This window comes from the organism of the source record quoted next, unplaced genomic scaffold, assembly GCF_019419815.1.
Source record: "Pyrus x bretschneideri cultivar Hongxiangsu unplaced genomic scaffold, Pyrus_bretschneideri_v1 Contig1, whole genome shotgun sequence".
Lineage (NCBI taxonomy): Eukaryota > Viridiplantae > Streptophyta > Magnoliopsida > Rosales > Rosaceae > Pyrus > Pyrus x bretschneideri.
In genome coordinates this window covers 8,043,818-8,066,505 of record NW_025999390.1, presented here as the reverse complement: position 1 = coordinate 8,066,505, position 22,688 = coordinate 8,043,818, and the positions used below count along the sequence as shown (strand labels likewise).

The window sequence follows — 22,688 nt, the reverse complement described above, 5'->3', positions numbered from 1 at the left end:
CCCTGCGCACTTTTTTTATTACTAAAAAGATGCGTTAGGTTACCAAATTTACAAATCAAATAATATATCATTAATAAAAAATAAATATTTTAATTAACGTTTAAGTCATAATTTAATAATTAATAGTCACATTATTTAATTTGTAAATTTAATTTACAAATTTAGTTTATAAAATTTAATTCCTTCACTTTGTCCTTACTAAAATATTACACACATGTATGTCTCACAATTTTATGATGTCTTTTTGTTTTTCACTAAAGAATCCCTATTTTCTTTTTAAATTCCACTAGTAATTACAAATTTTTAGCAGAAAAATGTATATTCACTTTCTCTAAACGAAGAAGTACATAGTGAAGCAAATATTGAATACAAAACTTAATGAATTATGTGATGCCAACCGTATATCTCTATTAATTAATAAAACCTTCTTTGTCAACCAAAAAAGGGTAAAAAGACAACTTAATCTTTTATCACACAAAAAAAAATGATGCCAATACTGTAATTTTACAGGTCCAAATTTTACTGTTTTTTATTGAAGCCTCACTTATAGGTGATGTTAAAATATCTCTTATATTATAAAAAATAAAAAACCAACCAACCAACCAAAAACAAAAACCTTCCACTCCCCCACATTCTCTCTCTCTCTATCCCTCTCTCTCTCTCTCTCTCATTTTCTAAAAAAATATGTTCATACACAAAAAATGTGTAGGCAAATGCTAGTTGATGATTAAACTAATTTTTTTCTAGCACTAAAATTTTAACCTCATTGTCACTCTTAGCCTCGCTCTCACTTTCAAAGTTTCTATATGCACCAATGTCGTCATGCACTCTAAGGCTTAAGCCTCAAGTAATGATGGGGCAACACCAACCAAAAAATCAAACGAGTTAAGAGTCCAAACTGGACATAGAACCAATCAAACCGAAAAAACATGATATCAAAGCATATATTTAACTCGATTTAGAGGAGAATTGTGTTAATAAAGAAATGTAAGATGAGAATGAGATATAGAGGTACAATTATATGCGTGGAACAATTCTTTATCCTATGTGAGCATAGAATCATGGAGATTTATGTATATAGATATTCGTCACTTATCATATTTCAGACAGACAACTGATGATTGAAAACCAATGAATTAGAGTAATATTATCCACACCTCTCTTTATCTTTCACAAATTTCTTTTAATTCTTGATTGTCGACCGAATATAATTAAAGAAGACCAAACATATAAATTAACAGACGGTGTGTGAGAGATAAAAAATAAATAAATTGTGAATTACACACCCATGAATTATTCTTTGTCGCAACTTCAAGCGGGAGACAATACAACGGTTGAAACAATGCAAGGAGAGCTGAAAAGATTTTCATGAATTTTTTTATTTTAGTTTATTTAATGGAGAAGTGAAGAGATTCTTAGGTGATGATATGCTTTTAGAATATGCTTATTGGATGGATGGAGAATATTACCAACTGGCAAGTAATGGAGACAAATATCAACCATCTTCAAAGTTGAGTTGAGAGCTGAACCTTCCACTTAACTTTAATAAATGGTGGTTGTTTCCATGTCCGAGGTTACCAACTTACCTAAGTCATTGTCAACTTCAATGTTTGGTTTCCGACCATAGGAAATTTTGGTACATACCCATTCAAATCACCTACATTTGATTAAAAGTACCTTATGTAATCTAGATAATAAGTACGTTAGCACATCTCTAATCGTGAAAAGCTTAAATCGTTTGATGCTCCGATTGCAAACAGGCTAACAAACTAAAATAATTTAAGAGCAAGCTTGAAAGTAAGACGATTTTATCAACTAACTATACTTTTGTACTGACACATCGAGAATTTGCTTTCCAAAACAAACCATCGAATTTCGAACAAATCCGGCGGCCGAGACCGACGGCGTGAAACGGACGTGCGCGTCCACAAAACACACAGCCAGACACGCCACGCAAGCAGTGGGCGGGCCCGAAATTAACTAACGTTTTTCGCGACCCGCATCACCAATTTAACCGCCTAACTCATATCACAGACTCCGTTTCTCTGTACGCAACCACCACCTTCCTCCCCTCCATATTCCTCCCACTGTTCATCACTCTCTCTCACTCTCCCTGCGGACTTTCGTCGAACACACAGCGACCTTCTACCAACAATGGCCTCCGCGCTCGATTCCGCAACCGAAAAGCTCGCCAGCCTCGACATCGGCGGTTCCGCGCCCAATCTGCAGAAGAACCTCCACCTTCTGAGCACCGAACAGGTGAGTACGCAATTGTGATTTCTGCGAACAATTTGATGGCTTTATTTTATTTTATTTTGTGATGTGGGTTTGATCGGAACTGGTGGTGGAGTTGCAGATTGAGTTGGCGAAGATCCTGTTGGAGACGGGGCAGAGTCATTTGTTCGAGCATTGGGCGGAGCCTGGCGTCGACGACGAGGAAAAGAAAGCTTTTTTCGATCAGGTTTGGTGGTTTTTTGGTATCAATTTGCTAAAGATTTTTTCTTTTCTTTCCCGGATCTGAGATTGGATCCAAGTCACAGTTGGGTACTGTTTAATATCAGTTGGAGTGAGAGATATCGTAAGAGAAATTTAATAACATTGAAGGATTATTTTCTGCATAATATTGTTATGATATTGGGTTCTTAGAGAAATATTTCTTCAGTAAATTTGAAAAAACACCGTGACAAGTATAAGTTTTATGAAAAAAAAAAAACGCTTTAAGAGTTGAATTGGGGAAATTAAACTCGCGGCTAGCCACTTGTCATGTTCTAAATGATTATTAGTTGCGAAATTCCTTTGGTTTTTTATCCTTTTCTAAAGTAATGTTATGAAGGGTGGTCTATGTGGAAAGCCTTCTTTTTTCCCTTCCTTTTTATTTTTTGTCTGACAGCAAACTCGCTACAGGTGAGCCGGCTCAATTCAAGTTATCCAGGGGGTTTGGCATCATATATCAAAACTGCTAGAGAACTCCTAGCTGAATCGAAAGCTGGAAAGAATCCATTTGATGGTTTCACACCTTCGTAAGTGTATATTGGTGAATGTGTAGAAAATATATGATAACATACTAACATGTACTATATTGGATAAAGTTTATAATTCTGGATAATTTGTATAAAACCATCCATCCATATGGCTTCAGTTGATGTCACTGTACTATTAATTTTGTTTAGAGAATATTTGATGATTTAATGATTTTCACCGATATAAAGCTTGAAACAGTGATACTTGAGAAATGACTTTTCAGGTTCCAACAGGTGAGTCCTTGAATTTTGGCGATCATCGCTTTATCAGTTTTGAGGAGTCAGGTGTTAAAGAAGCTCGAAAAGCTGCATTTGTTCTTGTTGCTGGTGGGCTTGGGGAACGCTTGGGATACAATGGAATTAAGGTTTATAATTTACTACCCTTCATGGTCACTTAGTTTTCTATGAATTTCAAAATTTTCAAGTGCATATCATCTATCAAGATTCAAGACAACTTATCATAATTTTAAACCAATAATTGCTGACGGCTTTACCTGTTCTCTCCTTACTGTCTTCATTACCCCCCTCTGTAGCCTCAAGTATCTTCTCCTTGACTTGCATCTTTTAAATGCTGTATCTTCCTCCTGAACCAAATGTCTTCTTAGTCAAGCAGCCCCTCCTTTTTTACATGGTTAGATTAGCTATCTGAATCATATGCTCGTTGGTGCTCTTTTAAGCTTTTCATTGATGCCTAGGCATTTTATTCTGTTCTTGAATGTTATATTTCTCATCTATCTTTGGCAATGGGATTCTTGAGGTTTGGTAAGTTAATCTTGGGGACATATTTCTCAACCAAATATTTCCATAACATTAGCCATTGTTGGTCTATGGCCACACTAGAGCATTTTCTATGATTATATCAGGCATTTTATCTACTAAATTATCCTGCAATTATTCTTACTTGGTGGATCCATGCAAGTGCCTTAATGTGAAAGCGTACCTTCTTGCTCATTCGAAAAAACTTCAAATTATTGATGTGTATGATAGTGTAATCCCTATTGATTAAACTTGTTTACCCTATTGTTTTACATTGTGCAGGTGGCTCTTCCCAGAGAGACCACCACAGGAACATGCTTTTTACAGCATTATATTGAATCAATTCTGGCTCTTCAAGATGCTAGCTCTAAACTTGCATCAGGTTTGTTACTGGCTAAGTATCACACGATTTGTGGTTAAAGTTTGTAGGATGCTAGTGCTACCTTAAAAGCTATGATGTCCTTTTTCCTCTTCTATGTTTTAGCATATTTTGAATATGAAATACAAGTTTTTCAAAATCCAATGTCCACCTAGAGTTTTTATGAGAGGCTGAGAGCAGGATTCTTGGACTAGTGATACAGGGTTCTATAGTTGAACCTTCCCTCTTTGCGTTAAGGTTTAGGATATAGAGTTCAGAGGGGTTGGGCTTTTAATTAGGAAAGGCAGTTAGTTATCGTTAGGTCCTTGTCTAAGAATTCACTGTGAAGGCAATTGTTGCGTTAAGTTTTTCGTCTTCTCAATCGTAGCTAATATATCTTCCAAAATTTGTAGGTGAAAAGGCAAACACGAATTCCTTTTGTTATAATGACATCAGATGACACACATTCTCGTACACTAGAGCTTTTGGAGTCAAATTCATATTTTGGAATGAACCTAGTCAAGTCAAGCTTTTAAAGCAGGTACATAACTGGTCATTACTGCTTTGCTGAAGAAAGCTCATTGAAGATGGTGTATGAATTTCATCTAGAATGTTGCAGGAAAAAGTTGCATGCTTAGATGATAATGATGCCAGGCTTGCAGTTGACCCACGTAACAAGTACAGGATTCAGGTAACAATTACTTATATTTAATTAATTACCATATGTTGGGTGAATAAAGATCTAAAAACTTTGTAATCGCTTTTTCCATGAATTTTAAGTTTGTCTGGTTTCTCTTTCCTTTCTCTTTTTGGTAGACCAAGCCTCATGGGCATGGTGATGTGCATTCGCTACTCTACTCAAGTGGCCTTCTAAAAGTTTGGTACGTCATGTCTCTTGAATATTTACCTAATTTGTGGAATCTGTTTGTGTGTGTATAACTTCCTCTCTATGGTTTTACTTAATGTAAATGCTGATTGGTCCACTGGATTCGTAAGGTATGACATATATGGTAATTGATCTTCAATGTGTGCTCAAAGAATGGCTGGGGAGTGGTTGAGCCTCTTGCAAACATTCTGTTCTTTAGTACTTTTAAGCCGCTAAATATTCCCTGACTGATGATCACCTGATGAGATAATGATTAAAGATAATGCTACATTACTTCTAAAATATTCATTTCTTTTTCAAACTTTAGTTTGGCTGAAGTTGCTTGTTAGAAACTAGAAAGGTTCTGCATGTATGACCTTTCTATATATGCCTTGACAATCTTCACTTTCATGATATATAATTGTGTTTTATCATTTTACAGGCATGATGCTGGTTTGAGATGGGTTTTGTTCTTCCAAGATACAAATGGACTTCTATTCAATGTTAGTTGCTTTATGGGTTTCGTCTACATTTTCTACTAATTTGAGGGGTTGTTATCGGATGTGCAGTCAGAAGCCTATCTCCTTATGCCTCTTGTTTTGTAGGCAATCCCAGCGGCCTTGGGTGTCAGTGCTACCAGAGAATACCATGTTAATTCCCTAGCTGTTCCGCGCAAAGCAAAAGAAGCGATTGGAGGAATTACCCGACTTACTCATGCTGATGGTATGTAACACGGTTCCTTGTCCTTATAAATGCTATAAGATATATCATTATAACCTCTTTTTAGGTTTGGAATTGCTTAACTCCTGTGATGGCAGTCATTCTCTGAAAGATTTTTCATGTGACTTTGACTGTATTCTGAGTCAATCTATTCCAATTCACTTTTAATTTACTCCCTACTTATGGATTTAAGCCAGTGGTTTATGAACTTGTTTCCATATTTAAGATGAATGAACTATTGTTGCTGCTTTTTTTCTGTGGGATTCCCTTTTCTTTTTGGATACACAAACTTCTTAGTTTTGTTCTACCTAAATAGAAAATCAGGACTTGGGTCACCTGTTGCTTCTTATGATAGAGACATTACCATATCCAAACAATAGAAATTAAGGTTTTTGTCACTTGTCTTTCACATCACATGTCATGTAGCAGGAATTTGTCGGATGTGGATATGTCAGTATGGCATTCTAGATATCTTTAATCTACACTGTTATGTTTTCTGAAACTTTAATATCACAGTCCTTTGTTTCTTTATAAACCTGACACATAATGTCTTCAACTGCAAAACTTGCTTCAGGGAGGTCGATGGTGATCAATGTGGAGTACAACCAGCTTGATCCTCTGCTTAGAGCAACTGGATATCCTGATGGTGATGTCAATAATGAGACCGGCTATTCTCCATTCCCAGGGAATATCAACCAGGTAATCTTCTGGCACAGATTTTCATTCATCCCCTTGACCCCTTCCAAAAATAAATATGCCTTCTAGCCACCAGTAGTTTTATCAAGTTCATGATTTTAGCTTAGAGAGAGGTATCATAATTCAATGCTCAACATAAATAGTGTTGCTGTTGAATATATTGCATGAAGAACTGGTAAAACGGGAAGTGGGAAAAAGATATTATGAACAATAAATTAATAAAGGATAGAAGTTTCCATATACTTTAATGTGATAAATTGTTGTCATTATCAACTAATGTTTTTAATGGATGTTTCCTTGAGTTCAACATATTTTTTTATATCACCACAATTGGAGTAAGACTGATACTGACCAAATTTGTCTTACAAATGAAACTTCTGTGCTTATTTATTCATTGCAGTTAATTTTGGAACTTGGTTCGTACATTGAGGAGCTCACAAAAACAGGTGGTGCCATAAAGGAGTTTGTTAATCCAAAGTAAATCTTCCCTTGATTAGACTTCTAATTTTTTTTGTTGCTGGAGCTGTATGTGGTTTGTTATTTTTGTGCGTAAATCTTGTTTTCAAGAGATTATAAGTTTCTCGTAACTTTCTTGAACTTTTCTCTTAGTTCTTTCAGTCATTAGGGCATGGTAGTCTAAAATATTAGCCTGGGTGGCTCTGCTGAGCATGTAGTGTAGCTATACTTCACCTTGAAAATTGATTGCCTGGCTTAGTCGAATAAGTCAGAGCTTAGAAGTTTGATATGTGTGGGAAACTGTTATCCACTTGTGCGAAAAGGACTGTTTGGTCTTTAATTACTTGGCCTATAGAATGTCTAGTTATTAGGATCTTGCTCATCTCCATTTCTGTATCAGTGGAGAAGGCGGATGACAATCTGGATAATAAATTTTGCACAGGGTAGTGTGTGGCCTGCCCCTAATTCAAGGGGAACCCACACCTTGGACAGCCTGGATTAAGTAACAAATCTTCATTTTCCATGCAAGAAGAGATGATATTTATCCTTGGTAATAAAGTTATACGTTTTATGTGCACTTTTAGTAGGAGATCCTTTTGATTATGGATTATAGGGCTGTATAAGAAGTTAGACTCAGCATTATAATTCCATCACTTTGGAACTTTTGCTCCAGAATCCAGAACTAAATACCTTTTCCATCTACGTCTTGAGATATGTGATATACTTTTCATTTCTCTTACTCTAAAAGTACTTGCTAGATTGCTAGTACAAGAGAATAGTGAGAATTGTTTTCCACTAATATCGTATCTGGTATTTCCCTTGTTGCTGTAGATATAAAGATGCTAGTAAGACTTCATTTAAGTCCTCAACTCGCTTAGAGTGTATGATGCAAGACTATCCAAGAACTTTGCCTCCATCTGCTAGGGTGGGATTCACGGTAATTATCCTTTTGGCCTGAGATTATGCCTTTAAGCCTTTTTATATGCGTGGTCATTTTTTCCCTAGTGCAAGATGGGTCCTTTATTTTATTAAGACGAATAGCTTCAGCCCTCTCTCTCGCCTGAAAAAGGGAATAGCTTCTCCCCGTGGCATTGTAACAAATTTTCAATTTTTTTTAAGTATTGCTGTTATTGAGTCAAATAACAAGCTGTCATGTCACTGCTTACTGCTTAGGTAATGGAACCATGGCTTGCTTATGCACCTGTGAAGAACAACCCTGAGGATGCTGCTAAGGTACGTATAATTAGTGCCCTTTAAGTTATTTCTAGTGTTTCATTTATGTCATATGACAAAATCAGCCAAATTTAATAAAAAATTTGAAGTATGGTGCTATATCCTCCTTTTATCAGAGCAGGTTGTGGTCTTTGGGGTTGCGGGTTTGATTTTCTTACTAATTTTATGCTGGAATTTAACTGAAGGTACCAAAGGGAAATCCATATCACAGTGCAACTTCTGGAGAAATGCTCGTTTATCGTGCAAACAGCCTAATTCTCAGAAAGGTAATTGTTTTAAGATGGTATTTTAATTCAACACCGTGATGCTAAACTTTCTTTTATTGTTATACCACACCCACATGTTTCTGAATATTATTATGCCTGACATTGCCTGGAATAGTCGGAGGATGGTGCATTAATTTTTTAAAAGAATCAATTTGATCTTCTTCCCCAGGGATCCGAGGGCCCAATATGCTGTTTATAATCATCCACGGTGTATGATTATAATCACCTTAGAAGATAAAACATTTATCAAATCAGAAGTTAGGCATTTAACCTGTCCTTCACAACAACCCAACAACAGAGGACCGTCCCCAATTGAACCATGAGATAAATTCTCAAATCACCAATTCGTCTGAAATTTTTGTTATTTTTTCTTTTTTATTCAGTCGCTGCAAGATGACCTAGGGAAAGTTTAGGGATGTTTTGTGATTTCTGAAAACCCCGTCTGGAGATGTTGAGCTGCCCTTATCTCTATCCTTCTCCCTCTGTCACAGTTTGAATTTTTGTGTTTTACTTTTATGCTTCCCAGGCCGGAATCCAAGTAGCTGATCCAGAACAACAGGTGATCAGCGGCCAAGAAGTAGAAGTGTGGCCTCGTATCACGTGGAAGCCAAAATGGGCTATCACTTTTACAGACATAAAAAGCAAAGTCAGTGGAAGCTGCTCAATTTCTCAGAGGTCTACATTGGTTATCAAAGGCCGGAATGTCTTCATCAATTCTCTCTCCTTGGATGGGGCTCTTGTTATTGACCCAGTTGATGACGCAGAGGTATGTCGAAAATGGATAATTTTTGATATGAGAGTTGCAAATTGGCAAACTTTAGTTCTTTTCAGAATACATATTACTTGCAAGTTCTAACTATAGATAAATCATGAACACGTCCAGTTCATCTAATCCGAACATGCCAAAAATATCATTACTGTTAGCAAATATCCTAGTCCGTGCTAGTTTCCCAAACTTCCCATATCATAAGATTTACTCTCTGCAAATTTTATTGTTTTCTGCAACTCAAGTTTGTGATGGTCTAAAGCACAACTCTCACTATGGACCCCTATTCACATCCTCGGACTTTCCTTCGATTCTTAGTCATCTCGCGGATTTTCACTTTTTGGCATCAGTACGTATAGGTGGATTAGCATTTTCAACATAATACGGGGATTTTAATTAACAGAGAAGGAAGTTGTTTTAGTACGTTGAAGGTTGCATACTTTAAGGGCGGGTGATTCTGTATTATGTTACAACAGTTTTACCCTTTCGACAGGTAAAAGTGGAGGGCTCGGTCGTAAACAAGGGTTGGGTACTCGAACACGTCGATTACAAAGATCCGTCGGTACCGGAGGAACTGAGAACAAGGGGCTTCAGAATCAACAAGATTGAAGAGCTGGAGAAGAAGTGAAGAAACGTCTTCTAAGCTGAATTCGTTGGGTCTTTCAGGTGAAAGCTTTGGTACGGATTTTCTAAGTTTTTAGATTATCTTTTGTTTTGTTTTTTATTTCGTTTGCTTCTCTCTTTATGTTATTCGTGTTAGGGCCACAAATAATGTATTTTCTTTTAATTTGGTTCAAATTATTATTTGATTTTCTTTTTAAATGTGGTTTTTGGCAAGACCTGAATTAGGTTTTTGTGTTTGTTACGTGATTTCCAATTTTAAATTCCATACCTACCTCCTCGTGCCGTTCTAGAATTTGTCTTCTCTCCTCTTTTATTCTCTTTGTTATTAAAAATGGAAATGAAAAATTGATGGTCACCCAACTTTTTAATTGGGTTGTTTGGGAAAATATATTTGAGTCTAAAGTCGCACCGCCCTGTTGTGTTATTGATTCAGATTTTATAATTGTGTGGGTGGTATGGTTTATATGTCATAAATTTAGAATATAATAACAATAAATAAATATATGTAGTATAATATGATGATTGATAATATCATGTAACAATGTGATAACCGCATTGAGCACGAATGGTGGATTTTGGGAGTTTCTAGAATGCTCACCAATTGGTGGCATTTAGTCCTCTGTTTTCTAAACAAATATTTCTTTGGACGGTTATGGATTGTAGCTCAATTGTCATGCCTCGTTAGGTTTTTCTGCCAACCCCATATTGGTGTTGTCTGTAAAATTCGTCCTTTTTCTGCATAGGTTTTTCTGCCAACCCCATATTGGTGTTGTCTGTAAAATTCGTCCTTTTTCTGCATTTTATACAAATACAAGCAATATTAAGAAAGAGGAAATTGCTCTTAAATCTTTGAGTTTACAACAAATGTTTTTAATTACTTAAATCATAAGTCGGTTTTTTTTTTTTTTTTTTTTTCCAAACTTATTTTAGTAAGTTTTTAGTTCGGGCCTGATCGGATTAGCTCACCTCTAACTACCACAAAAACCATGTGTCTCCTCTTCATCAAGTCTCATTTTTCAGAAAAATCTCCTTAATATTTTCAAAAAATAAAAGAACAAATTCTGACCGGAAAAAAAAAATCTTGAAAATAATATATTGTGAAGCAACCTGATACACGAGTATAACACAAACATTAAACAATACAAAAGGTCACTATTTGCATACCAAAAACAAAATGAATAAGGTCCCTACAACCCTACCCATGATTTGGGACATGTTCCTTGACTTGTAGGTTTGACTCTAATGGTATGTTGAAAGATGAATTAATGGTTGATTTGAGAATTGATTTTCATGGACGACGAGTTTAATACCTAATTATTATCTATTCATCATGTGATTTAACCTGAATTCTATGTCCCAATGTTTTGTTTTATAAAAAAGATGGTAGATATGAGTTTCACCCATTTCTTTGTAAGAAAAATGTGGATAGGATCCCAATTGGTTCAAATAATCAAATGTGTATATACACGAGTAATCACGCATAAACTTCATTTGATTGAGGATGTCTCGAGTTCACTTCTCATTGAACTTGATGTCAAACAAGTGACCTTTTGCGCATTTGATGCCATTAAGTAACTTGCATTATCTTAACCTAAATGCACTAACATCCTCTTGAAGCCCAATTTTGAAGATTAAATAAAAGAACTCATACATAATACAATTCCACTTGTTGGAATAGTTGACAAGCTACAGGTAATGGAATATGCGTACCATATATATATGCATGTTGCTTTCATGAGGAAACTTCGTGCCAAGTTGCTCTACATGCCGTACAAGTCAAGTACAACAGACAGAACTTCCTATATTCCAACCCTATATATATATATATAATGACCTGAAACATAGGCATTACCAAGAGGTTCTCATATTTCATAACATTCAGTTCAATACTCGTATTGTATTTCTTTAGTCTTTTTGCTTGACAACAATCTACATGATGTGTCCTCTAAGCACCAACGACTTGCACCGTATTTTCGAAAATCTCGACAAGAATGGAGACGGGCAAGTGAGTCTCGAGGAGCTCAATTGGCTCATCGAGAGAATCGGCGTGCAATTCAGCTTGCACGAGCTCGAGTCCCTCGTGGGAAAACCGAGCCTTGACATCAACGAGTTCTTGTTCTTCTACAAGTCCATATCCATGCAGCAAGGTGACGCCAGTGGCGAAAATGAAGGCGGTGACATTCGTGAGGATGTCGGTGTTGATGGCCAGGAAGATGAAGATGAAGATGAGAAGGACCTTGCGAAGGCATTCGGTGTGTTTGACTTGAACGGCGATGGCTTCATTTCTAGCGAGGAGCTTGAGAGCGTGCTGAGGAGATTGGGGGTTTTGGAGGAGAATAGCAGCCGGGACTGTAGAACTATGATTCGCGTGTTCGACACCAACTTGGACGGCCTGCTCGACTTTCAGGAATTCAAAACCATGATGTTCCAAAATACTATTTCTTAATTAATTCCCATGCTCCCCATTTACAACTTTTTTGAAATTTAAAGTGCAAGTATTTGCAGCCCCTGCCCAGCAATTCTTTATAATGACAAATGGTTGTTTTTTTCTTTTTCCAAGCGATATTACTACTTTATTGCAAGTTAAATTTTGAGAAGTGAAAGAGTTTGAATTTGAAACACAATAGGTTGAAGATGAGTTTTGTTAAACTCTCTCGAGCAAGGTATAGGTTAATAGGTCAGCATCATCCTTCTTCCTCTAGCAATTGGTGCTAGTATACATTGGTTGTTGGATGGGATCCATCAGCTTGTGATTTCAATCATCTAAACAATATAATCTACATTTATCAAAATAATATGCAATATAATCTGCACGTCACCCCTAAGTTCTCATATATATGGTACCTAGCAAGGCTCCTAGTACCAGAGTAATTGCATGGACATATTGAAATAAGGAAAATTAATGAAAATGACTTCAAAACTTTGAGTTTTAACAAAAAATCATCATATAACTTTATTTAATGATAAAGACAAGAGAAAAAGAAAACAAAAAACAAAAAAAACCTAACTAAAGGTGCATGCAAAGAGCACCCAATCAATCCTTCAGTTGCATAACTATTTGACATAATCCAAGCATATTTTATACCTCTAAAATTAAAATTTCAAATTGAAATGGGTTCTGTTTGATTTAGAACCACATTTGGGGCGGTATGGTTGAGAAGGAGTCGGTCAAGTGTGGGTTGGGATGATTGGGGGTAGGGGTAGGGCAACATCATTGACAACATCTCATCACACATTTTTTAGCCATGCATGACTTTAATGGCGTGGAAGTTAATCTCTATCATGTTTTTTTTATTTTTTATTTTTAAATATTTTTATTGCATTCTGGTGAAAGAACTTGAAAATCTGGGAAGAGCATCTACTGTTAGGTTTCATAAACAGTGTAGTATTGTTAAGTTTCATAAACAGTGTGGAAAGTTTCATAAACAGTGTCGTACTGTTAAGTATCATAAATAGTATAGTACCATTAAATTTCATAAACAGTGTATGTAGTAAGTTTCATAAACAGTTTGTGTGAGGGGAGAGCAAGTCCGCGAGTAAAATTTTTTTTTTTTAATATATTAAAATTAATAACAGATAGATGCAATTCTTTCTAACAAAACATATAGAGATTGTTTTATATTGTTATTTTGTTACACGACATATAATTGATAACAGATTAGTGTGATTCGTAATTGGAACTGGTTCCATTAATAAAAATATGTAAACATGAACCGGCTCGGGGTCGTTTACAAAAACAAGTCGAATCCGGATCCACCAAAATTGTATTATTCTAAGGCACTTAATTGGTGCCCTCTCATTACTTGACTGAACGACTGCTAATACATTATTAACTTCTTTTGTCAATTAAACTTAATAATCTAGGCTCTTAAGCATCTTATAAACCAACCGCCAATTTTGTGAGACTTCGATACAGTGTGCTCATCGTACATAAAAATTATTTTTAGAAGAAGAACCTGCCATATATATATAAGAAACATATCAAATTTCTTTTCTTTTTATTGCCCTTTACGCGTCAATCTTCCCACCTAATCTAAACGTAACAACTAACAACTACTAGGAAGGGAGCATACATAGGAAAACCAAGCAACCAAATTAATATTTAGAAATTAACGCAACAGCTAAAGCAAGAATTCCCATAGTCTTAAGCAAGATCTTTTAAGAAAGTTCAATGATGTATATGAAAGGACTAATGTACTTTGACAATTCCACCTATCAATATACATTGAAATCTTTTCAGATTACCTCAAAATTAGGAGAGATTTTTCGTTATACTTAAAATATTGTTGTCAATTTTGCTCAAATTATAATACATCTTTATTTATTTTTTATTAAAATACATTCAAAATGATACATATCAATCATATTATTTATATCATTCACTTATACTATAATTCGTTAAAAAATAAAATATATCAACAATATTTTCCACCTAACTAAAAGTACACAAAAATACACAAGTTTCAACTGCATATAATATTTCTAGGAATGTAGCCCCATCACAATTCACAACAAGAAAGTCGGCTATATGCTGTTAACAACAACTGTTCCTTGTGGAAAAAACAGACTGCCATGCATTCACTCTGCATGGTAAGACTTGTACGGTTGGACCTTGGCGGGTTACTACGAAGTACGAAGTTCCCACTTTGACTTCAACTAAAATTCAACTGCACGTGTATGGTCCAATATAACAAGTTGAGGACTTAAGAAAACAACTAATTTATCTGTAAAAACTAAAAAGTCAGTTTTGGCATAGTGGCAAACTCATGTACCACAATAAAAGACGATAATAGATTAGGTGAGTCGAGCTACATAAATAATTTGGTCATCGTCTATAAAAGTAGTCTTAATCTTGCAGTAAGAAAGAACGAAGACCTTGGGGTTTAGCCATCAATTACAAAGTAGACTATTTTATTTCCACTCAGAACGGTAAAAAAAACGAATTTATTGATAGAACGATCCCTCTGTCCCCTGTATCTCCATATTTTATTAAAAAATTTGTATATAATATATAAGTATATAAGCTTAAAATGTATATTAATCTTGTAGTTTAAACTCGAAGGTAGTCATATATATGATTGGACTTGATTATTGAACAATTGCACGACTTAGCGCATGTAATAATTTATCCGTTAATCAATGTTTGGGGTTACATGATTAACACGTCAAATATACATTTTTCAGCCTGATTTACTAAGGAAACATATCATTTTAGGTAGATATGTCGACCAAGCTATAGCCAATAGGACTATGACATGTATATTATAAGATACAGAATAAAATTGTGTCCTGATCGTGTTAATAGATAACAAATTTTATTAAGATATTAAAATGATTAAATGGGTTAGGTCACTTATCGACATTGTATTATTAATATTTTATGGGTTCACTTAAGATAATAAGAATGGCAAGGAATTTGTAGCTCAAGTTATTTTAAAGCTTTTACCTATGAATTCATAGTTATGTGTTCGATTTTTCTGATCAAAACTATAGCAGTTAATGATGACAATAATTTTATCTGATCAATATTAAGGGAAATTAATCCAAGCTCACTAATTACATATTATATTGACTTGTTTGGTGTTTAATTATTTCATTTGCTCAAAGTTCAAAACGTAACCCTAAGTTTTTTGAGAAAGTGCTACGTCATTCGTACAAAAACCAACTCGACCATCATGCATTGGTTCTTGGAAGTTGCATAATTGACCTAGAAATTGCGACTATTGTTAATCAAATCTTTGACCAAAAAAAAAAAAAAAACAATTGTTCAAATTCCTAGCATTCATAATACTCTTTTGAATAATCTTTTGAAAGCAACCCCACAAGTGCATGCCCCTTTGCTTGCCTCGTACGGAAGGGTTTGTGTTTTAAGAGGAGACTTGGACATTTCAAAAAGGGCAATGAGAAGATTGTTTACCTCGTACAAGTAAACCAATTATTTCACAAGTCAACCAATTATTTCTAACGTTCTTTAATGGCAGTAATTGGGATCATCTTGTAATCAAAGCATTTATAAAGGAAAATATACTAGAGAAAGACCGAGCCAATTAGTCAAGTCAATGTGTTTACCATCTTGCACTTAAGTTAGGATTCATTTTTTCCTAAAGTAGAAAAAATTAAAAATTCCGTCTTATAAAATAAGAACCGGGGAGAATGTGTGCATGAATCGCGATCACATAAATATGCTCTCAAAGTTCGTGATACATGAGGTGTGAGAAAGAATATTGAGGTATGCCACTTCTCATATTTTAGGAAATGAGAGAATAAGAGTTCAATTTTTGTCGTGAATGTGAGGAGGTAAGTTCTATATTACTAAAACTATAACTCTCCACACAACGTTGAAAGAGACGATGTGTTGCGTAAACAAACTATCATATGATTCCAATAAATATTGTCTAAGTAATTTGGGTGGCAACTGGTAAAACTATTTAATACTTGCCCTGAAGAACTGTATAATTGTATAACTGTGTTTCCCTTCGATGGTTGCTTTTGTGCCGTGGAGATGGTGGTGATGCCCGTGGCAATGGAATTGAGGTCCGGTTGTGGCAAAAATTTGACGTTGGGTTTATGAGATGGGCCGAAGTATTGGTCTCTTTTTAGCTGGGCCATAGCCTAGGGGACTCTTCTGAGACTGTCCTCTATGGTCAATTTACTAGCAAGTATTTACATGTTCACTACTTATGTTTCGCAAACAAAATAATCGTATCGTACTAACTAGCTAAGAGTGTTGTTTGGCTCCTTACATATATAGAGTCATTCATCTTTACACAAATATTAAAATATCTCATTTAAACTATAAAATAAAAGTTTTTGCACACATATTATAAGCTAATTAGCATGTGATAAAGAATGATTCTTAAAGGGCCACATATTTTACTTTAGTTAAAGTATATAACGATGATGCCACTCAGTACTCAAGTCTAAAGATATTCCTCGTCACTTGGAAGTGAGAGGTTTTAGATTCGAATCTCGTGAATGGCGAATTCAATATCAAGTTAGACTGCCTATTATGTGGTTTAGCCGAACTCTCCCTCCTTTTAGTGTAAAAATATCGATGTACTCAAAAAAAAGTATACATAATGATGCTTTCTTTGAGTGTTTAATTGCGATGCAAATTAATTTGGCTTGACTTGAATTTGTTTGAACATATTAAAGTATAAAATATCCGAATATTTTTTATTTTAAGAAACTCACAGGTGAGCATGTGGTCATTTCTTTTTCTTTAAAAAATAAAAATAAAAATAAAACCACTATAAAAAAATTTAAGAAAAACTAGCAAAAAATCTAAAAAAACTTTAGTTTTAATGAAAAATGATAAATAAAGGTGTAGTGAATAGTACCAGAAAAAGGTAAAAATGTGATTTTTTATTAAAAGTAAATAATACTGAAAGTGTTTTATTAAAGCTCCAAAAAATTTATAACAACGTTTTTTTGAGCAAAATTTTACAACAACCTTTGATAGAAAAAATTAAAGCAACTAATGGATTAATAGTTGTGTGAATTTTGATAAATATTTTCTTTTTTAAGCATCGGAGAAATGAATAAGTAGTTAATAGCTACGACCTACGGAAAAGAATGAGATTGGGGCATCATTATGAAAAAAGACATAATTTAGATTTCCAATTAATTGCAACAGTTAGACAAAGTACACAAACAAATTAACCTTTAAATCCCCACCAATCCAATTATCCAACCACCACTAAAAGAAAAAAAGAAAAAAAAAAAAAAAAAAAACAGTCAAAGAACGCAAAAGACAAAGCAATGGGAATATAATCCAATGAGTGAGACAACTGCATGAATTCCACGTGGCACAAACCCCAGTGTAAACAAATTATATGATGTGTGGATGCTATTATTGAGTGTCACGTTCTAATAATATCATAGATAATTGAAGAAACGTAGTTGAAATTTGATCTACTAATTGATTTCTTTTTTTTTGGTAACACATTGATTCTTTGATCTAGTATGATTAACTCTTTATGAAGCTTCGTTCTTTTTTTTTCATTTAAAACCTTTTATTTTGGTTAAAATTTTTAACTGACCTAGTCAAAAAGACATTTACTCGGTATTGTAATAAACTCGGAAACTAATACTCACAGAATTTTATTCTTCAAAGCTCCAACTAGACAAAATTTTATAAGTCATTGCTCCAATCTTCTTAATAATATAAAGACGCGTGTGTACATTTTTATCCACGTCAAATTTAATTATTAACACGAGACGCTTCGATGACAGTATAAGTATACCGAGCAAGTAGCCCTCCGAATGAGCTGTACGCTAATCAGATTCACAACTGTAACCAACCAGATACCGCCAAAGTTTCCACAAATAGAATCATTAAATAATGAAAGTTTAATAATAATAATAATTTTCCCCAACGTTTAAGTACGTCTTAAGCGAAGCTCTTCACTGTACTTCTTCACAAGCAAACCCACCTGCATTCATTTCATTATCCATTTAATTTTTAATTTAATTTAATTATTAAATTTCCATTGACGTCCGTCTTCTGTTTTCCCTTCAAAATTTTCCTCCTCTTTCCATCATTTTCCCGAGAAAATCGAATTCATATCCGATCATGAAGGCCCTCGCGGCCACCGCCACCGACATCCTAAAGACCCCGACATTCATCAAAATTACAGCCGTTGCCCTCCTCTCCGTCTCGCTCTTCCTACTCGCCAACCACTATTCTGTTACCTATCCTTCCCTCCCCTTCTTCTCCTCCACCGCCGCGTCTTCCGGAGCGCATACTCCGTCTCTTGCGTCTCCTCCGCTGGAATCGCATCCTCCGAATCCTCCGGCAGCTCCTTCCCCTCCTCCGCCGTCACCGCCGCCTCCGCCGCCGCCGGAGGTTGAGAGGATGGGGATAGTCGACGAGAACGGCGCGATGTCGGAGGAGTTCAAGGTCGGGGAGTTCGACCCGAGTTTGATCGAGGATTTGAGGAACGTGAGTGGAGGAGAGGAGAAACTGGAGGACGGTGGTGGTGTTAGGGTTAGGGTTGGGAAGTATAAGTTGTGCAATGAGCGCATGACGGATTATATACCGTGTTTGGACAATGTGAAGGAGATTAAGAGGTGGAATTCGAGTGAGAGGGGGGAAAAGTACGAGAGGCATTGTCCTGGGCAGGGCAAGGAGTTGAATTGCGTGGTGCCGAGGCCGAAGGGCTATCAGACTCGAATACCGTGGCCTCAGAGCCGAGATGAGGTAATTTGGATTCCAAAGTGCGCAAAAGTTTGATTTCTGTTTTTGGTAATGTTTCTTGCTTTGTTTGAAATTTGAATGGGTTTAAGTGTTGCTGTTGCATTTAATTTGGTTGTGTGAGTGAAAAGTACGGCAATTGATTTCAACTGTTAATTTGCAATTGTAAACGACAAGGGGAAGAAGTGTAAGTCTAAATTTCAGTAGGGTTTAATTCTTGCACTCATGATGTACAAATGTGGATGAGATGAAATGGATTGTTGGGATTCGCACTGGAAATTTGGATGAAAGCCTTTGAGGAGTGATGATAGCAATTTGCCGTTCACTTTTCGCTTCTCTTTTAGAAACAAATCAGTAGTAATGAACTAATAGTTCTGATTTCTTTCTTTTTTTTCGTTGGATTTTGATTCCAAGTAATCTCTTTTTTTTTTTCTTTTTTTTTTTTTAAGCTTTATATGCACACATTAACTGAACTTGTAATTCCTTGTAGAGAATGATAAATTCTGGCATTGAAATGACTTGAATATTGGTGCATTGACTTGCATCTTCCTCCAGAACTGAAGACAAAATTCCATCATTCTGTAGCTCTTCATGTGCAACATATTACTCTTTCACCTGGTTTGATTAAGAATGAGTGTTCTTTTTGGCTAACATGAGGATATGATTACAGGTGTGGTTCAGTAATGTACCCCATACTCGACTAGTTGATGATAAAGGTGGTCAGAATTGGATACGGGTAGAAAAAGATAAATTCGTTTTTCCAGGAGGTGGAACGCAGTTCATTCATGGGGCAGATGAATACTTGAATCAGATTTCAGATGTTAGTTTCTTGCACAATTCTCATTTAGTATTTGCATCTGTTTACATGATATTCATTGCTGCCTCTCTAATTGAATGCGCAGATGGTTGCTGACATTGCATTTGGTCACAAAACTCGAGTTGCCTTAGATATTGGTTGTGGAGTAGCGAGTTTTGGTGCCTTTTTGATGCAGCGGAATGTGACCACTCTGTCAATAGCACCAAAAGATGTTCATGAGAATCAGATACAGTTTGCACTAGAGCGTGGTGTGCCTGCAATGGTGGCAGTATTTGCTACTCACCGCTTGTTGTATCCAAGCCAGGCTTTTGACTTGATCCATTGTTCAAGATGTAGAATTAATTGGACCCGAGATGGTAATCCTTTTCTCTTTCATGGATATTTGATGGCATAATCCGTGATCTTTAAACCTTTAACATAAGCTAAAGGTTCATTATGATCCAGTCTTATTGATTTAGGGGTCTTTCTAAATTGCGTATCAGTCACTACTTGCTAGTTGTTTCTATGCTTTTCTATCTGATTTGGAATGGAATATATATGTAATGCATTTGATACTAGTTCACAAAAGCTATTTGACTCAAAGAATCCTTTGTTCTTTTGATTATGTGATGAAGATGGAATTTTGCTTCTCGAGGCTGACAGGTTGCTAAGAGCAGGAGGATACTTTGTTTGGGCAGCACAGCCCGTTTATAAACATGAAGATGCCCTACAAGAACAATGGAAAGGTAGCTCATTTTGTAATATATATTCTAGGTTCATACCTACTTGCTGTATCTATGCACGTTGAAAGCTTGAGCGGAATTTTTCTATTATATATCGTTCTTTTTCATTTGCATTGGTTCATCTTCTCTCCCATTTGACAAGAAAGTAGAATTATTAAGTTTTTTTCTGTTTGAGCTCTCAAACTAATGTTTGTTTTTATCGATTAACAGAAATGGAGAACCTGACTACTCACATTTGTTGGGAGCTTGTAAATAAGAAGGGATATGTTGCTATATGGCGGAAGCCTTTGAACAATAGCTGTTATCTTAGTCGTGATGCCAGTGTGCAGCCTCCATTATGTGATACAAATGACAATCCAGATAATGTCTGGTAAGTCCTACTTCAAGGTTCACTTTGGTTTAGTAGAATTCTTCAAATGTCAATCCATATACCTGGTTCAATACATTTTGTCAAAAATGCGTATGTTGTTCAGTTGGACCTTTATCCCGACTCCTGTAGACTTGGTAATGATAATCTAACATATTTCCTGAGGGGCAGTGCAAACCTTATCTTGTGTCTTGAGGAGAGAGTGTTGATCAAACTTGCTCGAACCAAAAGGCTTTTGGTATATATGATAAAGGTTGTGGAAGGAAAGATGTGAAAACATGGTGATTAATCTAATTCAATTTGAGTTTTTCATCTAAAGTTAACACTTTGAATATAATGGCCCCTTCCATGTACACATAGCTAATAAATTTAACAAAAACCTTGCACTAGTGGTTCTTCTAGTCTCATTATTGGGTATACTCTATGTCCTATTCAAATTTGATATCTCACAAAAAGATCACGAGCCCTACCTAGCTGCTGAGTAATAAATAAAGTATATGTATTCTATAACCACAGTAACCCTTAGTTATACCTTTTGCAGGAATGTTAGTTTAAAGGCATGCATCAGTCGATTACCTGAGAATGGTTTTGGAGCAAATGTTAGCACATGGCCTGCACGCCTTCAAGATCCACCAGAAAGGCTCCAGAGCATAAAGCTAGATGCCTACATATCGAGAAAGGAAATCTTTAGGGCAGAGGCAAAGTACTGGCATGAAATATTATCTGGTTATATTGGCGCTTTCCATTGGAGAGAGTTAAACTTTAGAAACATATTGGACATGAGGGCTGGATATGGAGGGTATACGTTCAAATAATTGTTTCTTTTTTTCCATTACATAGACCTTAAAGCTTTCTATTTCAGTGGTCTTTCGAATCCAGAGAGAAACGGTAAAAATTGTTTTGGCCTTGGCAGGTTTGCAGCAGGATTGATTGATCACCAGATGGATTGCTGGGTTATGAACGTTGTTCCTGTTTCTGGGTTCAATACTTTGCCAGTCATATATGACCGCGGACTTATTGGAGTTATGCATGACTGGTATGGGAAACACACCTGCTTTCTGTTTTTAACTCTTTTCTTGGATTTTATACCATATTTTCACATAAAACTTGGTTTTACGGTGTGGTTGCCTCTACACTAGCCACAATTTTCTGTGAACGCCCCTTTTGGGTCACCTGTTAGTGTGATATTAATTTATGCAAACGATGTTATGCTTTATTTGTTTACTAATTCCTTCGGACATGGTCATGATGCTCAAATTTATGTTTCTTAGGTGCGAGCCGTTTGATACTTATCCGAGAACATACGACTTGATACATGCAGCCGGTCTCTTCTCTATTGAGAAAACGAGGTATAACTTTGTGCTTTAGTTTTAGCCTATTGTATTTGTTTCTTTGTCCGCCTTCATGCAGTGCAGAGTAGATATATTTTCTATTAACCTGCTTGTGTTGGGAACAGGTGTAATATTTCAACCATCATGCTCGAGATGGATCGAATGCTGAGGCCTGGTGGACGTATTTACATACGTGACTCAGTATCTGTAATTGCTGAGCTTCAAGAAATCGCGAGTGCCGTTGGATGGGTGCCTGCGCTACATGACACCGGAGAAGGACCCCATGCGAGCTGGAAGATCTTAATCGGTGACAAGCGTTTTTGATCGGATTCGGGTGTAAACAAGTCGATGTATTTTTCTGTAAATGGGTGGAAATCTACCTGAAATCGCACCATTGAAGAGAAAGCACTGCAACTAACTTATTGCCATTGTTTTATACTGTGTAATTTGTAAGATTAGCAAGAACAAACGAACAATCTCGCTTCCTTTTTTTAA

General features: G+C 35.8%; 3 protein-coding genes across 3 annotated transcripts; all 3 read left to right on the top strand.

Moving 5' to 3' along the window:
- Positions 1 to 1,816: 1,816 nt before the first annotated feature.
- Positions 1,817 to 9,958, top strand: LOC103945204 (UDP-sugar pyrophosphorylase). The gene is given in 18 exon segments (XM_048583274.1): positions 1,817 to 2,259; positions 2,357 to 2,461; positions 2,905 to 3,020; positions 3,244 to 3,385; positions 4,059 to 4,174; positions 4,556 to 4,641; positions 4,644 to 4,675; positions 4,754 to 4,825; positions 4,951 to 5,015; positions 5,442 to 5,502; positions 5,605 to 5,722; positions 6,294 to 6,418; positions 6,816 to 6,892; positions 7,703 to 7,808; positions 8,045 to 8,104; positions 8,290 to 8,370; positions 8,897 to 9,136; positions 9,630 to 9,958. Coding segments are annotated over 18 exon segments (1,842 nt in total). The 5' UTR covers positions 1,817 to 2,154; the 3' UTR covers positions 9,765 to 9,958.
- A 268-nt stretch (positions 9,959 to 10,226) lies between these two features.
- Positions 10,227 to 12,309, top strand: LOC103945205 (probable calcium-binding protein CML44). Its single transcript, XM_048583271.1, has one exon. The coding sequence runs from the start codon at positions 11,694 to 11,696 to the stop codon at positions 12,204 to 12,206; it is 513 nt and encodes a 170-aa protein (XP_048439228.1). The 5' UTR covers positions 10,227 to 11,693; the 3' UTR covers positions 12,207 to 12,309.
- A 5,834-nt stretch (positions 12,310 to 18,143) lies between these two features.
- On the top strand, positions 18,144 to 22,688 carry LOC103946764 (probable methyltransferase PMT10). The gene is made up of 9 exons (XM_009357552.3): positions 18,144 to 18,962; positions 19,627 to 19,776; positions 19,859 to 20,129; positions 20,388 to 20,498; positions 20,706 to 20,865; positions 21,404 to 21,661; positions 21,776 to 21,898; positions 22,134 to 22,211; positions 22,319 to 22,688. Exons 1-9 carry the CDS (start codon positions 18,336 to 18,338, stop codon positions 22,515 to 22,517), a joined length of 1,977 nt encoding a protein of 658 aa, XP_009355827.2. The 5' UTR covers positions 18,144 to 18,335; the 3' UTR covers positions 22,518 to 22,688.

What these genes read in the sequence shown, in the direction of transcription:
- LOC103945205 (XM_048583271.1), top strand. Translation starts at nt 11,694, where the DNA reads ATGATGTGTCCTCTAAGCACCAACGACTTGCACCGTATTTTCGAAAAT.
- LOC103946764 (XM_009357552.3), top strand. Translation starts at nt 18,336, where the DNA reads ATGAAGGCCCTCGCGGCCACCGCCACCGACATCCTAAAGACCCCGACA. An exon ending in ATGAGGGCTGGATATGGAGG is followed by an intron (nt 21,662 to 21,775) that starts GTATACGTTCAA and finishes TGGCCTTGGCAG; the next exon opens with GTTTGCAGCAGGATTGATTG. An exon ending in TTCTCTATTGAGAAAACGAG is followed by an intron (nt 22,212 to 22,318) that starts GTATAACTTTGT and finishes TGTTGGGAACAG; the next exon opens with GTGTAATATTTCAACCATCA.